We start from the raw sequence: 18,576 nt of genomic DNA on the forward strand, positions 1-18,576 counted from the left end.
AACAGTTGTAGCTAAAAAAAGAGTGAAATTCCTGTAAGATTGATTCGTGTGCACGTTGTTATGTGGATGGATGAACTGAAAATGAAGTTTTTTACGAGATGAATTATGATTCATCGCGTTTATCTCTTCTCAAGTAAAATTCTATTATAAAAAAATTCCATGACATGTTTATTTTCCAAAGTTTATTTTCCCATAGCACGAAATTATTATACATTATTTTGATGACATTTTGATAACACATAATACATGTAGTTACTTCATTGTACAAAGTTTTTATAACGATAAAATAAGTTATCTGATAAATATAGACAAGCAACTAGATACGTGAATTGAACATCATCTAACAAATATATTTTTATGTCTATAATATACATATAGCTATTAAAATTAAAATTCTTACGAATTTACGCTGAAAAGGAATTTATTTTGAATAGTATACAGCGCTTATTAAACCCCTTTCGAAAAGAAATAATCCTCGCCAGCTGAAGAAGAAAAAAGAAGGGCAAGTTATCTGATTGCTCTTCTTCATTTCAGGATACGCAAATGCGAAGATTTACGAATGTGAAAATCCGAAATGCCCTCGACCTGGACGCTACATATCCGGTGGATCCAGCAAAGATGATTCTTTTCCTTGCATGCGTTCTGTTTGTTCGGGGAGATTTCAATTGGTTCGACATGTCTCCTTTGTCGATTGTCCTGGACACGATATTCTTATGGCGACTATGCTTAACGGAGCAGCTGTTATGGATGCCGCTTTGCTTTTAATTGGTAAACGATACATTTGTTGATGTTGATCATAAGGCATTATTTTGTCTTTTTTCAAAGTAATAAACTTTTTCGAAGTTATGGTTCTATTGAATTGTAGCTGGCAATGAATCATGCCCTCAGCCTCAAACGTCGGAGCACTTGGCAGCTATCGAAATTATGAAACTTAAGCACATAGTCATCTTGCAAAATAAGATCGACTTGGTTAAAGAAGCACAAGCCAAGGAGCAGTATGAGCAAATATTGAAGTTTATTCAAGGTATTGATTCTTTATCTCAGGGTATAATTCAGTGAAGCTTTACCGGCGAAATTTCCCGATTCTGTTGAAAACGAAGCAACGTTCAAATTCTCTTTCTGAAGCCTCCCTAGGTCCGTTGAATCTTGCGGCACGATACTCAGTTTCTTGCTAGATTCCTAACTGGATTAGAATCTTGCCATCATATTGGCTGAGGTACAGTGCCAGCATCGCAACCAATATGGCAAGAGATCTATTCTGGCTAAAGCCTTGTATTCACCACAGTGCTAGAAATCGGTCTGAAATTTCGGATGAAGAAAGAATTGACCAATTGTGTTGGTCATATAATCAAATTGTATTCAAATGTGATTTGTTAATCTCTTCTTTATTCGATCTTGGACCGATTTCTAGCATTGTGGACACAAGGCTTAACAATTTAGCAAGAAAATAGGTACCGTGTGTTGCCGGCTTTATTACTTGCTCTTACCTTTTCATAGAATGAAGATTCGCTGGTGAAGCTACTGCCACTATGCCATAAATGAAGTATTAAAGAAGCGCATTCAAAAAATTGACCAGTCAAAAAATATTTTAAAGTATTTGACCAATCAAGTAGACCGTAGTCGGTGGCAGCATTGCTTCGCTTATATGACAGAGTAGAAGAATTTCGCCAGCGAATCTTTGCTGCATGAAATTATGTCTTAAGAGGACCCTAAATACGATTAACTATATTGGAAATAGCATGTATAAACGATTTACGTGTTATTGAAACATTACTACATCAATATCTCTCGCATGCCACACATACACATAAAGAACCCTGCACTAATCCTATATGAAATTGGATTCCGGTGAAATCAAATGATTTTCTCATATGTTATAACTTATGACCTGCTAAACAAAACATATAAGTTTTAGCGCAAAAAATGAACAGTTTTCGTGTTTGATTCATCTACAGTCGCTGACATCTCACCAAAATATTCAATAACTTCTAAATGGCTGACCTAAAATAGATAAAATTATAGTGTGTTGAAAAGGTCTCAACAAGAACTATAAGAAAATGAAAGAAAAAGGGGGAGTCTCAATTAAAAAATTCAAGTTGACTTTGCCCTATCTTCACGACGCCACCCAAAGTTAAATTGATGAAGTCAGCAGCTAGGCCTTTTTAAACAATTTTTTCGACAACTTTTACCTAAAAAAATTTTTTATAAAACTTATAGTTTTCCAGATATTTTGCCGTCTCGGAACATTGTTCCTTATATGATTATATGTGCCATGTATAACTATTACCCCACATATAATTACATACTATCATATATAATTCAAGCTATGTACACATGTATAAAACGATACTTTGTTACACAATATGTAGTGTAATTTTCAGAATCTGAATGATGAAAATAACTCATAAGCTATAACATATGAGAAAACCATTTGATTTCACCAGGACCCAATTTCATATAGGATTAGTGCGGGGTTCTTTTGGTATAATTACGTTTTAATTAAAAAAAAATCTAATTTTACCTGAGGTAAGTGACAAGATTACCCAATCGCATGTGCGGATTGCCAGATTTACCTAACAGATAAAATTTACCAAAAGGTGGACAACAACGCGCGCGCGCATCTATTTGCATAATTCTGATTACATAATTTAAAATTAGGAACGGTAGCGGAAGGCGCTCCAATAATTCCGATTTCGGCGCAACTGAAGTATAATATCGAGGTACTGTGTGAATATATCACTAAAAAAATTCCGGTTCCAATGAGAGATTTCACGTCGGAGCCTCGACTGATCGTTATTCGATCTTTTGATGTAAATAAACCGGGCTGCGAAGTGGACGATTTGAAAGGTGGCGTCGCTGGTGGTAGCATCCTCAGAGGAGTATTGAAAGTATGAACTAGATTAGTTTCAAATTAGGTTGATTTCTCCGATATGTGGTACAAAAACTAAAACAATTTTATTATAGGTCGGTATGGAAATCGAAGTTCGTCCAGGATTAGTGTCTAAAGATAGCGAAGGCAAGCTGACCTGTCGTCCGATATTCTCACGTATTGTGTCTTTATTCGCCGAACAGAATGAACTGCAATTCGCTGTACCTGGTGGTCTAATTGGTGAATAATTATTAAAATTCTATAATAATATAATTGATAAATAATATTCTCAAATGTTTGTAATCGCTTTAATATGAACAGAGTCGCAATAAGTTCTGATTGTTTTGTAAGAGTAATAGATTGTGATTTTTTTAAGGTGTTGGAACCAAAATCGAGCCTACTCTATGTCGTGCTGATCGTCTAGTTGGGCAAATTCTTGGAAGTGTCGGAGCATTGCCACAAATATTCATCGAGCTGGAAATTTCGTATTATTTATTAAAACGTTTATTAGGAGTGAGGACCGAGGGTGATAAAAAGGGTGCGAGAGTGAGTATTTTCATTCTGTATTTACATTATCACATTCAAATTAATATGTATTTTCTATAACTGTACGGGTTTAAGATTGCTCTTAACTAGCATTCTTATAAACTTTACAGATATATGAATATTTTATATGATGATTTATTTTCTAAAAAAGACAGAATGTTTCTGTATATATAGTATCGAAACTGCTACAGCGGCTTTAGCACATGGAAATAAGTCGAAAATGTTTAATAAACATATGTCCGATTCCGAACGATTTGATTTCAGAGTTACGGGATATTGAAGTAAGAAAACATAAGTAGTAAAGTTGTTTAATGTTCGTTATTCTATTTAATGCTTTACAAAAAAATGTTCAAAAATTCCTCCGTCGACATGCTTTCTAGCATGAATTAATAAATTGTTTCGGACTTGACAACATATAATATTTGGAGTTTTGCGGAGATATTGGCAGCGTTAAGTATTAGTGCCATAATTGTTCTGCATTCTGAATCTCATTCTGGTAGATTAGATCTTTCATCCAAAGAAAAAAAAAATCCAGTGAAGTGAGGTCGGGACTTTTTGCTGGCCATTTAATAGAAGCATCCTGGCTTCTTTCAATTCAATGAGGACAGTGATCATGGAGAAATGTTCGCACACGAAGTGTAAAGTGAGATGGTGCCCTGTCGTGCATGAACTACATGTTTCTTCGAGTTAGGAGATCTACATCCTCCAACAGCACTAGTAGGTTATCGCTCAAAAAGTGAAAGTAAGCGTCTTCTATCAAATAAGGAGACAATTATGGATCAGCAAGGATTCCAGTCCATACATTGATAGTGAATTCTCGTTGCACGTGCAACCTTCGATACACATACTGATTAATAAAGATTTAGATTCAGAAAAAGATTCAGGCTTCAGAACAACAAACATTAAACAACAATTACAATTACAATTAGAATTTATGTTTTCTTACTTTAATATCCCGTAACTCCGAAATCGTTCAGAATCGGACTTATGTTTATTAGATATTTTTTACTTATTTTCATGTGCTGAACCCACTATAGCTAGTATCGGACGATACCGAAACTGGTCTCGGTCTCGTCTTGTTGTTCTGGGTCTGTCGAGACGAGACCAAAATTCTGTTTTCAAATCGAGATCGAGACTGAGATTATTACATCGAGAGTTTCGGCAAGAAGAGAATTTAGGCCAGTCATCAAACCTTTTACTGAATGAAGAAATTGTCCGCGAATATCAATTGTTTTAAAGTGCGTCCAGATTATTAAGCTGAACCTCGAGCCGCGAGTATTTCGACGAATAACAAATGTTTATCGAAATGCTCCCGGCTCGAGGTTTAGCTCAATTATCTGGATGCATGTTTATTCATTTATCCGTAAAAATAAAATTCATAAAAACAATTTTTGATTTGAAACCAACGACACTCTCGACTCGAGACCAAGACGATATCGAGAATTTCGAAATCACGAAACCGAGTCCGAGACCTAGATAGTCTCGTCTCGTTGAAACAAAACTGAAATACTAGCTGTAGTTTTGGCACTATATGCAGAGACACTCTATGAAGGAGGGTGTCAAAAAAGTATCGAATTTCGCCCCCAAGATACACCTGAATAAATCTTGAAAAATTATTGTTTGGGTTCTCAGAAAACCGGAAATAACATAATCCGAAAAGGGATGGAAACATTGCCGGAATTGCTTAAATATAGTAAAAAAATGACATTATTTACATACAGTTAATAAGTCAAAAACTATGATTTTAACTAGAAATGTAAATATTTAACTAGAAATGTAATTCTTCATATAAAGATGCGAATTTTAGCATTATCCAGGATGTATCACATAGGGGCACAGTCTGCTTAGTATTCCTTGACAGAAATCAGAATTCCACAGTTCGTCACTCCTGTAGTATTTAGCGATTCCAAACCTTCTCTATATCATGTGTGCGTGCGTGATACAAATAAAGTGTGAATTTACATTTTATGTGCATTTTCATCAGAATCTAATGATACTAATAATGACTTTTGCTCAAAATAACCATCGAAGAATGAAGCAGGAATCGAGATGTTCTCTTGAATCGAGCTTTACAAAAAAAAAAATCACACGAGTGTTGCAATGTGAGAACAACATTCTACAACACGTTGACCTGTCTTCCACCCAGAGGTGTGCCCAATAATAGCAATTTCTTTTTTTGTTTTATCAACCAGTAAATATATAAAATATTTTATAAAATGCGATTGCCTAGAATGCAAGTTCACGAAACATTGGCAAATGGATGAAAACACGGCGATAATCCGCAAACTTTCTGGTATCTTTGAAGATAATACCCGTGAAAGGGTAAAAAATGAAGTTCTATTCTCTGTCAAGAGATACTAGGCGGACTATACCTCCACGTGATGTATCTTGAATGGTACTAAAATAGTTCGTGATCTTTAGAATGTACATACTTATGTTTCTGGTTAAAATCATCATTTTTTACTTATTAACCATATATGCAAATGATATCATTTTTTACTATATTTAAGCAATTCTAGCAATGTTATCGCTTCCCAAACAAATGATTATTATTTCCTGTTTTTTGAGGACCCAAACAATGATTTTTCAAGATCTGTTCAGATGTATCAAGTCTATCAAGGTGTATCTTGGGAATGAAAATCGATACTTTTTTAACATTCTTCTTTATTATTTATATTTTTTATATCTAGTTTTGTTTTTCCCTAAAATTATGCTTTTATTCTGTAATAAAAAAGATCTTAATTTATTTAATATTTTTGTAAATATCTCGCTGATAGGTACCGAAACTATCAAGAGGAGAGGTACTGCTTGTTAACATTGGATCGTTAAGCACCGGTGGCAGAGTACTGGCTACTCGTGCTGATTTGGCAAAGATCAGCTTGACGAATCCAGTGTGCACTGAGATCGATGAGAAGATCGCGTTATCCAGACGAGTGGAAAAGCATTGGCGTTTAATCGGATGGGGTCAAATTTGCGGAGGTCAAACAATAGATCCTATTTTGGATCGAAAATAATGGCGATACTTGATTTAGCTTCTCTCAAAGCTGTTATTTCTACGATCTGTTCACAACACTACAGTTGGTCTAGTGTCAGAAATATTTATAATAAAAATTTAAAACTACTTTTGTCAAAACTAATCCATTCAATAGCGTTACAATCCAAGTTCTACAGATCTATTCTGTAAAAATTTTGTTATTATTATAACGCCGCTGCGCAATTTTTTTTACCATGGTAAAAGAGTGCAACAGCGTTATGACAACAAAAGGACTATGTTCAGTTTGGACCTCGGCTGAACAATATTGAGACCTAGCTAGGATTGTAGAGCATAAAAAAGGATTAAAAAGTTCCATATACACAACTTTGTAAAATGAGTCTCTTGAGTGCTACAGCTGTTCAAAGTTCGCTATTATGACATGTATTGTGTATCATGTAGGATTGGTTTTATTCGATTTCTCGAATCATCTAATTTTTTATTCTAATAATTTTTTTTATCATCTAATATGTCCAATATTGCACGAAAGAAGATAACTAAAACCTTTTTGGACTCCAAATGAATAATTATAAATGATATATATTAATCGATGAAGAGGGGAGAGAGAGTTACACTCAAAATATGAAACAAAAGGTTTTAATTGCTGAATTGAAATGTGGTCAATATATGGACCTTGTCTCTCTTCAGCTTCCTCATCAGAACTCTCTAAAAATAAAAAAATATTAACTGTTCTTGCTGGCATATGGATGTTTGTGTTGGACATATCTCAGATACCATATAACTGTCAACCGGATTAACTGTACCAAATTCATTTTAAATACTACTTCAATGTCTTTGGTACAATCCGTTATCGCCGTCATTATGGGAAGATGCCTTGGACGCAGAGAAATTGGATAAGACTAGTGGTACATGGTCATAATAGCAAACTTTGGATAGTTCTAGCACTTAGGAAACCTCTCCTATAAAGTTGGCTTATGGAATTTTTGATTCTCTCTTGATACTTTAAAATTTTAGGCATGTCTCAAAGTTGTTCATCCGGGACCCAAGTTACCCTATAAAATTGGCACAGTCCCTTTTGTTAAGAGTACATAGATCTGCTGGTCTTCCATATGCCGGTATCATACTATACATTGGAGATTAAGAATTGCGAATTGGATTAGAATTTAGCTAATTAGAACAAAACGGATTACAATTAAAATTATCTGATTAGTTGAATTCTAATCTTTAATTCGCAATCTTCAATCTCCAATGTGTGTGACACATGGCTTTAAATTGTAATTACACTATAGATTATCGATTGCGGTTTCCGATTAACGAGTCTTTTAGCCAATTATGATAACTAGTCCGTGCTCACTGCATAAAACTCGCTAAAATAGAACCATCAATTGGCTATTACAACCGGCAACCTGTAATGTCATTACGGTTTTAGAGAATAATCAAATCTTAATTTTTCTGTTTCCTAAAGGTGAGACGTTTCCTTATAATTTGTTTATGAGAATTATTTACTGTTTATTGTAATCCCCAGCTTAGCGCAATGACCGTAGATGTGTTTGTCAACTATACACACAATTCTTAGGTAGGTCAATAAAATCTCCTTTACATAATTTACAAATTACAAATTAAAAATCTATGTGAGAAATCAAATTCTAAATCCGTCGATTATAAGATTGTTGCTCTTGCACGGAGCCATACGGCATCCCATCTCTAATCCACAATTTTCTTAAATATAAAATTATTAGATAAATATTATAAAAATTTAGCGCTCGGTTGTTCTCTAAATAATACAAATAATAGAAAATTTGTATTTTCGTATCATGTTTATTTTTCAATTACGATCGTGATGCTTGTTGAGGTGACCCACAATCGTGAGACTTGTCGAAGTATATTCGCGATCGAGATAATCGCAGTAGTTCGAAGTAAGAAGCAAAAAGGAGCAACATTATGCAGTCAAAGAATAAGCACGACATTGATACACTGCAATATGTCGCTTCTTTATCGAAAGCCGTGTCCATCAACACGAAGAAAATAAAAGAATTAGCAACAGAGGTTTTTCTTTTTTCATTCTTTCTTTGAAAATTTAACTGTAAATATTTCGATATAAGTTACAGAATTTTGTATAAATGTTATCGATATTTAGTGTAAGTTATTTAGTTTTGTGTAAATTTAACTCCCATCAGACTTTTGCAATTGTAGAACAAGTACGTTACTATAAATGAGATTTTAATTGGTTTATTTAGATAGTAGCTTATGCGTCTCGCAATCACCTTAATGAAAATTTTAACGAAGTCGCACGTAGTTACGTACGATTATCGACCGAATTTCATCCCGATAAGGACGACAAAAGAGCGGCGGATTGGCTGTTCGTATTGAATACATTGAATTTTGCACTTTGGACCCGAAAGAATATGAAGGAATGGAAAGTTGATGGATTTACCGGATACATGGCACTGTGCGTTGCTATTAAAAAGGCTATTGATGTGAGCACATTTTATTTAGTTTTATGTGACACTGTTATATTTCACTTGTTCAAATACATTTTTGAATATTATTAATATAATTTAACATTAACATTAATCTTTATTATTCTTTACGATGTGACACTTGTCTTCTAATATTAACTTCGTTAACAACATAACATTAATTGCTTTTATTTTTGCTGACACAATTTTTATCGACTGACATTTTCTAATTTTGTTTTCTACTTAATAACTCTGCTAACTATTGTTTTACTTTATTATTAGTATCACTTGTCTTGTAATTGTTTCGATTTTTACGTTATATTCTATGTTTATTTGTACCTATCTGTTATCAGAATTTTTATTAAAGTTTGAAGCATGAAAATGTACAACGTAAATTAAAAATATAAATAATAACAAGAATTATATTAAGACTCTTGAATTTTAAACAATACAAAAAGATAAATATAGAGTAACGGCACAATTATTTAGTGAACAATTAATAATCAGATATTGGATTGATGTCTTCTTTTTTTTGAACGTTTTGACTCCTTTTGGAGTCCTCTTCAGCAAAAATGATACAAGTATAATTTAAAATCATTTTTGCTGAGGAGAGGATTCCAAAGAGAGTCGAAACGTTCAAAATAAAGAAGACATCAGTCCAATATCTGATTGTTTATTAAATAATTGCGTTTATCATTGCTGACCCTCATTAGGCTACTATATTTATCTTTTGTATTGTTTAAAAATATAAACTTTTCATATTTTTTGTTTCGTCCGTTTCATGAATTTCGACGGAAGATTCGCTGAATTTTGTGAGTTACATTTTACTTCAGCTTTCTTTCGTATGACAATAGAAACAACGTTTAATATAAAATGTGTTTTTTTCTGTTTTTTAGAGTATTTTAATTTGCATTTACTATATTATTTTTTAAGTATTTCTTGCAGCAAATGAGTTTCCTTCCATCTGATAAGCGCCTCTTTATGTAACAGTTTGTGAAGAGTTTCGCATCGTCCAAAAGTCCTGCGCAAAATTACATTATAATAAAATTAAATCTTTCAATTTATTTAAACGATGATTGCATAATTTATAATCGAGAACTTTATAATTGAAAACGTAATATTATTTCTTTAATCTTTTCTTATAACATTACTTTTCATTTTTGCTGTTTCTTTATTTATTTTGTTGTTATAATCTTCTATGAATTTTTGACGACGAACATCTATACGTTGCAATAACATTTTTTGTTTCGCAATATCTTTTTCCTGGAACTGCCGCTTTTTTGTCCATCTGAAATTCGCTTTTCTTAAGAAAAAGAATCTTGCAGATTTTTCCTTTTCAGATTACTCTACTTGTTTACAAAAATTTCTAAACTGAATCATTCTTTATTTATCAAAAATATTGCATGGTAAATTTTGTTTTCCATTATTAAATATATTTAATAATGTATGTACTTTTCTTCCATGTCTCTCTGCTTCTGTTGTGCGATATTCATTAGTCGTTTCTCCCTGCCTTTCTTTAGTGCCTTGTCTGTTTTCTTCCAATCCATTAACGTATCGATTATTTTACGTCGAGCTGCAATATTGTATTTTTGTCGAATCTGTTCGATCCGCTCATCACGCTTAATATTTATCAGTCTTCGTTCTTCTTGCCTAACAAGCTTTAACAATTTCAATCTTCGCGTCGTATTGTATGCTTGCTCCTCCAGTTTTCGAGTTCTCAGTTTCTCTTGTAGTAACCGTTGCTGCACGCGATGCTGTCTCTCAGTAATGAACTTCTCTTTTTCTTTCAATCTGAATTTATAAAACAGAAATCTTGTTAATAATATGTATACGTCTTTGTCATCTTCCTTTTGCGTTAGGTCTCTGGTCTGTTACATCTCTCTCATTAGCTGCGTTCATCATCCGCATTTTAAATCTAGAAGAATGCATCAATGACTGCGTTCAGCGAACTCAACTATTGAGTCCGCTGAACGCAGTCATTCACACACACACACACACACACACACGCACACGCGCACACACACACACACACGCACACGCGCACACACACACACACACGCGCGCACACACACACACACACACACACACACACACACACACACACACTGGAAATTAGCCCAGTATCTCTTTCTTAATCTCTGTTCTCTCCGTCTATGAACTGTTCATAAAAAGGAAAACAATCTTAAATGCAAGAATTGACTATGAATACCGACCTGTTTCGCGTCATGAAATTGGTACTGAATCTTTCCTTGTCCAATTTCATGAGAAGAAAATAAACAATTTTTATCTCTTACAGTTATTCTGTAAAGTTGTTAGTACTTAAATAAAAAATTATTGGAAACCAATATTCGGCGATTTTTAATAATTTATATAGTATCTTGTTAACTATTGCGAAAATTGTAAAATGGTAGAGGACTTTTCCACTCAGTTTAATCCGCCCTATGCGAGAATTTTATCATTACTTATCAAATACCCTATATATGTAAACCAAATCCTCTTCTTAGCTGTGTGTACTTGAAGTGTAATAAATTCTATTCTATATATACAAGAAAAGGATATTACGAAACACGAAAAGTATTTAGGATGATGAGATATTTTTTTTTTGGCTAGCAGAAACTTTTCACATTAAAAATGATATTTTTCTTGCCACGTAACCATTACGAATTATACCTTTCCGCTTCCTTGCGTGCCTGGTCTTCGGCAAAGCGTAGGGCTTTCCTCTCGACAAAGAGACAGTTTCTTTTTCTCAGCTCCCTCTTGATACTATCAGCGTACATCTGCCTTAGATATTTCCTGTACTCGTTATAATCGTGCAGCGAACACTTCACGTCCATGTTATCTGTGATTAGATCGGCTTTCAGTAGACATTTCTGATTAATCGGTCTAGAAAAGAACTTGAGCAGATGCTTGTCGTGCAAGGGTTCATAAAGGAATTTGGTTTCATGGCAATAAGGATCGCTCAAATTAAATTCTAATTTCGGTTCCCATAATTTTTTCCCCACTTTGCGTCGCGTAAAGCTATAAACGCCCTTTGGTCCAGGTACTATCGGTATTTTATGCTCCAGAGGCATCATCTTCCATCTTGGTAAACCGAAATTTGGTACAGCGCCTTTCGGTTTGGGAATGTTCTCAGCGAACCGTTCTAAATCCCTGTTTCAAGGAATAATCCTCAACTCACTAATCTGTTATCTTTTATATATTTGTATTTTATTTTTTATATATTTATATACATATTATATAGAAAATATATATAACTTATAAATATATGAAAGTAAGAACTATTAATTAATGAATAATATTTAAATCTGAGAAGTTTGATAAATTCATTTATATTGTCATATGATCGAAAGGAGAAATGAACCAATCACTTAATGTTAACATTTTTAATTGGCATTACAAATATTAAAGATTATAAATAAAAAATTTATTCAAATATTTCATTATATAGGTTAAATATATGTAGATATTATGTAGATATACATTATATGTAGAGAAATACAGTACTTACGTAATTCTTTCAATTCTAATCATAATGCGCATTGATTTATGAGGTACTAAGTAACCATTCATGTCGTTAATTAGAACAAATTAGTTCTATTTTCTCACAGCATATTTAAATTTATATTAGTACACAAAATTATTGATATTTCAATACGCGTATTTAAATTTTATCGTCTTTTCCTTCATTTGTTTGATAAAATAAACCATTAAAAAAATACAATGTGTTCAGTACCATTACTTCTATTACTATTTTTAAATATTGTAATATCTATAATATAAAGTATATAGTTGTAGAAGCAAACGGTGACTTTCAGCAGCAGTTTTCTTTAAAATAAAATAATACAACAAAATTTGTTGCAAATGTCGTCTTGTTGGCACAAAATTTTACATTTTCAATGAGAAAATTTGTTGTTTACACTACACTCTAATGTCATATACTAAATCTTAAAGCTTACTTAGGTATCTAATACTTAGATATATTACCATCTTAAATTACATGCACGCAGTACTGCTAATGGCATTTATTAGAAATGCGAATTTATTTGTACACCCAATATGATTAATAATTAAATTTTTTAATAAATTAATAATTTATATATATTTATTTGTGTGTATATGTGTATTTTTATGCAAACATGCAAAATAGGTGTAAAGTCAAAATGTAACAATCGTATGAATCTTATTCCGTAAATCGTTCCGTTTTAATTTTATTGAAAATCATAAATTAATATAACGGATTTATAATACAATGTAAAGGTCTGTGATAAACCCTATCTCCATTATCTTGTTAAATATATAACTTATATTAATTTTTTAAATCTATCTAAACACTGCTGTAATTTTTTATTTTTAATTAGATTTAATATGTAATTAATCTTTTTGCGTTAGGATGGAAAACCAATGTGGGATCCTAAATTTTATACAAAGCTAAAAGTGGGTGAAATGGTCCAGATTTTTAAGGGTGATGATAACATTATCATGCCACACATACTTCGAAGATTAACAATTTTGCAAGAAGTTGGAAAAGTTTTGTTGGACCGCTATGATGGTACAAATCATTACCTAACAATATTTCATATATATATTTTTTCCTATTTTTACATATATATTTTTACATACACAAATTTGTACTATTTTCGTTCATTTGACATATGTATATAACTCGTTCAGTAACGAAATTCTATAACTTGTTATGCAATTGTTATGTGCTCATAACGACTGTATAACGGGTTAAAAAAATTTCGCTGCAAGGCCTTTATTCTGTAACTCGTTATGCAGTCGTTAGAAATTTTTTACTTTTTATTTCCTAGAAACTTCTTAACAAACATTAAGTAACAGTTACATAATTGTTAATTGTTAAATTGTTAATTTCCTACTTAACAAGATAACTCTAATATAATATATATGTTATATTACAGTTATATTGTTGAATGAGAAATTACAACTAACAATTATACAATTGCTACTTAGCGTTTGCTGGATGTTCATTTACACTTCTGTTTTTTTCCCTTATTTAACTTAAACGCTTTAACTTTTATTTTCGCTAGGATAAAAGATGATTCAAAATAAAGAAAAGGTTTTGGATAAGTTATATTGGAAAAATATACAGTTTTAATTGATAAACCTTACATATTTAACTGATTGATAAGATTTCGTTTTGTTATAGGTTCTTTCGCAAATTGTATCAAATTATGTAAAGGAAATTCCATTGAGTTGATGATCAATATTCACCATGTATTCCCGTCATATCACGACGTAATAAAATATTGCGAACGAGAAGGTATTTATTATCGGTTAATATGATGAAGAATATGCGATATTATACAGGATATTTCCTGTAATTTAATCGTTTAAGATATATATCTCCGTTGTTTTTGATGATACGAAAAAATACCACAGGAGATCTTGTTTGATTCGAAGGGGCATATATAATATTATGATAAGCAAAAAATTTTTAGATAGAGATCAACAAGAATGCTTTTATGTGTCATAAGTCATTTTAATTATTATATTAGAATACGAAGTTTATACGGAATAAAAACCCATATAATATATAAACACAGAAAAACAGTAAGATGTAAGTAGTAAGCGAAGTAATCGGCCAAATAGAGAACATAAAGCAATAACGTAAGCAGTATAGCAAATCCAAAATGTTGATTTGTTCATCGCTTATATCTTACTATTTCTGTTTTTTTTCCGCAACCTCAAATTTCTCTATAAAATCTCCCAAATACAAATTGTTTTTATTGATTGATGAATGTTATATAATTATAATGCTGTCAATTATTTCTATGATCAATTATAAAGTAATATATTACATTTGTGATGTAATATATACACTCTCTAAATTATTTGGGCTCTCATTTTGAAAGAGTGAAAATTGAGCTATTTCAAAAAAATAACCCAATTTTCAATCTTCAAGAGTGAGATTTCACTGTTTAGTATGAAATTCATTCTAAAGGTTTTAGAGAGCATTATAATTATATATATATAATGAGATTTCCATAAACTTCCTTTCAGTTTGTTTATACACTAAGGCTCGGACATTAATTAGCGATATATGGGCTTACTTTGACAAAGAACATGAACTTTGGATTGAAATGAAAGGAACAAAGCATTCTACGATATTTGCTGATTATCGTATTTTTCAGGTTTTCCATCATTTCAATGTTCTTGTTTACAATAAAGAATTCTTTGACCTACTCGAAAAAGAGGGTAAAGCATTTATCACTTTTTATCAATAATTTATTCTCCGGTTTTTATTGAAGATTTTTTAATTTATTCCATTCTCTGAATATTTTATTTAATATAAATATAAAAATTATATCTTTTAAACGAATTTAATGCCTAAGAAATATCATATGTATACATATATTGCGATCATTTGAATTACATTACAGAATGCAAGTAATTATTTACTGTGAAATATATTGTTTTTCTTATCTGCCTCTATCGCTCTTCTTATTTATATAAAAAGCAAGATTTAATCAGATTATTAATTTCACTCAATGTGTAATTTATTTGTTTTTAATACTTTAAATGTTATATTATCATACTCTTTTTTTCTATTTATCATATTATATTATAAGTAAATATTGGAAACAACGAACCCTCATCTCTAATGACATATATTGTTAAGATCCTGCGTGATTCTCGGAAGATTTTAGCCCGCGCTCGTTATTCGTTCAAGTCATTAACAAATAAAGTTGACAATATAAATGTATATTTAATTGTATATTTTAAATTATAATTATCACAAATAATCCCATCTCTCCTCCGGGACGTGTAACTTTTTACGCGAACCTATGTCCACAATCAGATAAGGGTTAAGTTGGGTGTAGAGAGAGGGGCGGAGCCCCTCAATATACTGTATGTCAAGAACGAAGTCAATGGAGGTGAGTCCGTCGTTTTCAATATTTACCTATTATATTTCTCTTACTATTAATTATGATATTTTATAGAAATGTTTACATGTAAGAGATACTTTTTGTTAAGGGATACACTTTTTTTCGCCAATTTCTATGTGGAAGATTTATTGTATATATTATATATAGTAAAACACATTTCCTTGTAGAATTCATTACACATGGGTGCAGAGAAGAAGTAGAGATACGCTGTTGTTCACTTTTGATAATAAGATATTTGCGTAAAACGGTGATGGAAATGTTGCCAAATTTGAAAAGAATACCCAAATCAGAGTGGTCAGGTTTCGATTGTGCGTGTCTGATTGACAACTTTTTGTGGGACCATTTACAACAAAATATTGGGCAATTGAAGAAGAATGTATTATGCAAGGTCCGCACTGAGAGCTATTAGAACGATTTATATTGTGACAAGATTTATATTGTACTTTAGATATTTTAATACGTTTTCTCACGTTTTATTCATAAACACATTTTCAAAATAATGGAAAGGAAACCTAACACGATCGATTTTGATTTTATATTTTTCAATTAAGATTGATTTTCTTTAAAAGAAAAGATTCTTTTAGCATTCTGATATAAACAAAAGTATTTGTAATGTTTAAATAAGTAGTTGTAATATACATAACTAATATATAATTAAATGTTCAATTAAATGCATAATTACAACTAATCATTATATTGTGTAATATATCATTATTAGTTATATATATTGCAATAATAATATTCCAGAGAACAAAAAAGTTCAAAATCGAGACATAAGATTATATTCTGGATATAATATGTCTTTTAGGCGTCTTTGAGAATGTCTTTTATGTCTTGTTTTTAGATGTTGGGATATCATTACTAATTATAAACATAATAATTATACAGGGTGTCTGATCAAGTTTTGACAGTTCTACAAAGCTGTTTGTAGAACGGATTAACTGAGTCTTCTACCATTTTGCAATTTTTACAATAATTGAGAAGAATATTGGTCTTTAATCATTTTTTCATTCAAATACTGTCAACTTTACAGAAAAACTACAAGAGACAAAAATTATTAATTTTCTTTTCATAAAACTCAGAATTTTTTCAGAATTTTTCATCAATTTTTAGTATTGCATTTTCTTATTTTTAGATTTTTATCAACATGAGAAAATACGATATTAAAAAATTCTCAGAACTTTATGAGAAAATAAATTTTTATCTCTCGCTGTTTTTCTGTAAAATTGATAGTATTTAAGTAAAAAATTATTAATCAATTCAGCGATTTTTAGTAATTAATTTCGTAATTAATTATTGCAAAAATTACAAAATGATAGAAGACATTTCAATTTAATCTATTCTATTTTTAGGAAGTTAATTCTACAATATTAAACACTGACATTATATACGTATATATTTATAAAAAATTTCAATTTTAGTTTTGCTTATGGATCGTAGCAAATATTAAAAAAATGCATTTATCAAAATTTTCCTATTTCTATGTACTTGTATAATTATTATAATTAAAGTTTAATTTTAATAACAAAATATTTTATCTTTTTTAAATATAAAACACTTCCGTAATATATATTACATTATCTAAATTAAAAGTAATATTTAAGATTATTTTTTTTTTATAACGTACAAGTTTAACTTTTTCGATAATCCTTTTTTTTTTGCAACGTGATGATACGTACCTCTCGAAATTGTTTCACTTCCATTTGAAACATTTTTTCGTATTAACAAAAATAATCGAAATAGATATTCGATCTAAGTGGATAACTCTTATATGTAAAAAGAAAACAAGTCTGCTCTTTTTATGTTCTTGTATATAAAATTTTAGGCATTGGAAAAAAAAGAAACGGAAGGTAAAAAATGTTTTAAAGTATGTAAAAAAGTAATCGCAAAAGAATAACTTAGCATAATTTTTCAAAATAACTAAACAAGTCATGTAACACGGGATATCACGAATGAAGGATTTTCTTCGTATAATCAAGCATCTTATTGTTATTATGTCATGTTTATTTTCTATCGGCTGTAAAAGGTAATTACGGTCGAAATAGTCACTGTCAATACTTGAGAACTGTAGGTTCAATATAACTTAACGTTATGGCTGCATCTACCTTTTCTACTATTCCGTGTTCAATGGAAGAATCTATAGCCAAAAAAACAGGATTGGACATAATTATTGACAAACATGGAGTGAAAAAATTAGCGGAAGAGGTTTGATCTTTTTTCCTTTACCTTTTTTTGAAAATTTGAAATAATCCCGAATATTGATAACTTTTTCGTGATTCTTTAAAGTAAGCGAGCGAAAGATAGAGATGAGAGAGAGAGAGAGAGAGAGAGAGAGAGAGAGAGAGAGAGAGAGCAGAAATTACATTAAACATAAAATTGAAAATATAATTAAATTTTAACGTTGCAATGTAATGAGAAATAAAGTTAATCAAAAATTCTAGAACAAAATTTTTATTTCATAAATTTTGTTTTATTTCACGAATTTTTCGATTAATATCGCGATAGTTTATTTCAAATTAACTAACGATTTTAAATAAAAGTGAACACGTACAAAGGAAAACGTATTTTAATTATAATTTAAAACAATTATTTTGGAAAGATTAATTATATTAGGTGTACAAAAAAGTTCTGAGCTTTTTTTTGTAAAATTCAATCTTTATTTAAAAACAAACGAAAAAATGGCTTGCTGCGTAACGCCAAGCTGTTCTGCAAGCTCCTTTTCAGTTTGCGCAGAGTTTATATCCAGCAGTGCTTGCAATTCGTCCGTTTCAATCTTTTCAGGGCGTCCAGCACGCGATTCAT

The 18,576-nt window shown here is 31.1% G+C and overlaps 4 protein-coding genes across 5 annotated transcripts in view; 3 read left to right on the forward strand and 1 right to left on the reverse strand.

The window, feature by feature from the left end:
* Window positions 1-6,555, forward strand: part of LOC108753377 (eukaryotic translation initiation factor 2 subunit 3) — a 21,343-nt gene extending 14,788 nt beyond the window's left edge. The window contains exons 4-9 of the mRNA XM_018494910.1: window positions 535-768; window positions 866-1,024; window positions 2,659-2,888; window positions 2,965-3,109; window positions 3,246-3,415; window positions 6,193-6,555. Of these exons, the coding sequence (XP_018350412.1) occupies window positions 535-768; window positions 866-1,024; window positions 2,659-2,888; window positions 2,965-3,109; window positions 3,246-3,415; window positions 6,193-6,429 (1,175 nt within the window). The 3' untranslated portion in view covers window positions 6,430-6,555. The remainder of the gene's footprint in view (window positions 1-534; window positions 769-865; window positions 1,025-2,658; window positions 2,889-2,964; window positions 3,110-3,245; window positions 3,416-6,192) is intronic.
* A 1,620-nt stretch (window positions 6,556-8,175) lies between these two features.
* On the forward strand, window positions 8,176-16,183 carry LOC108753394 (UPF0553 protein C9orf64-like). The gene is made up of 6 exons (XM_018494937.1): window positions 8,176-8,453; window positions 8,645-8,884; window positions 13,256-13,415; window positions 14,034-14,147; window positions 14,888-15,082; window positions 15,942-16,183. The coding sequence occupies exons 1-6, from the start codon at window positions 8,349-8,351 to the stop codon at window positions 16,181-16,183; spliced, it is 1,056 nt and encodes a 351-aa protein (XP_018350439.1). The 5' UTR covers window positions 8,176-8,348.
* LOC108753393 (fibrous sheath-interacting protein 2) lies at window positions 9,344-12,528 on the reverse strand. Of its 2 annotated transcripts, XM_018494935.1 has the most exons (5): window positions 12,375-12,528; window positions 11,537-12,016; window positions 10,319-10,657; window positions 10,018-10,154; window positions 9,344-9,887 (listed from the first exon to the last, which is right to left on the reverse strand). In XM_018494935.1, exons 1-5 carry the CDS (start codon window positions 12,434-12,436, stop codon window positions 9,769-9,771), a joined length of 1,137 nt encoding a protein of 378 aa, XP_018350437.1. In that variant the 5' UTR covers window positions 12,437-12,528; the 3' UTR covers window positions 9,344-9,768. The 2 variants fall into 2 exon arrangements, with proteins under 2 accessions (XP_018350437.1, XP_018350438.1); XM_018494936.1 differs by lacking the exons at window positions 9,344-9,887; window positions 10,018-10,154 and having other exon boundaries at window positions 10,303-10,657.
* Window positions 16,184-17,865: 1,682 nt separating the features above from the next.
* The window catches only part of LOC108753312 (UPF0553 protein C9orf64-like), a 2,699-nt gene continuing 1,988 nt past the window's right edge, over window positions 17,866-18,576 (forward strand). Inside the window, exon 1 of the mRNA XM_018494794.1 lies at window positions 17,866-17,979. Coding sequence (XP_018350296.1) covers window positions 17,866-17,979 — 114 coding nt within the window. The remainder of the gene's footprint in view (window positions 17,980-18,576) is intronic.

The sequence above is a fragment of the Trachymyrmex septentrionalis genome, unplaced genomic scaffold (genome assembly GCF_001594115.1).
Source record: "Trachymyrmex septentrionalis isolate Tsep2-gDNA-1 unplaced genomic scaffold, Tsep1.0 scaffold69, whole genome shotgun sequence".
NCBI lineage: Eukaryota > Metazoa > Arthropoda > Insecta > Hymenoptera > Formicidae > Trachymyrmex > Trachymyrmex septentrionalis.

Bases quoted from the DNA above. Each gene is read 5' to 3' on its own strand.
- LOC108753393 (XM_018494935.1), bottom strand. From the start codon at position 12,436: ATGAATGGTTACTTAGTACCTCATAAATCAATGCGCATTATGATTAGA. The intron at 12,017-12,374 runs GTAAGTACTGTA...TCCTTGAAACAG, and splicing joins ATTAGAATTGAAAGAATTAC to GGATTTAGAACGGTTCGCTG. The intron at 10,658-11,536 runs GTATAATTCGTA...TTATAAATTCAG, and splicing joins GCACGCAAGGAAGCGGAAAG to ATTGAAAGAAAAAGAGAAGT.
- LOC108753394 (XM_018494937.1), top strand. From the start codon at position 8,349: ATGCAGTCAAAGAATAAGCACGACATTGATACACTGCAATATGTCGCT. The intron at 8,885-13,255 runs GTGAGCACATTT...TTTTTGCGTTAG, and splicing joins CTATTAAAAAGGCTATTGAT to GATGGAAAACCAATGTGGGA. The intron at 13,416-14,033 runs GTACAAATCATT...GTTTTGTTATAG, and splicing joins TTTGTTGGACCGCTATGATG to GTTCTTTCGCAAATTGTATC.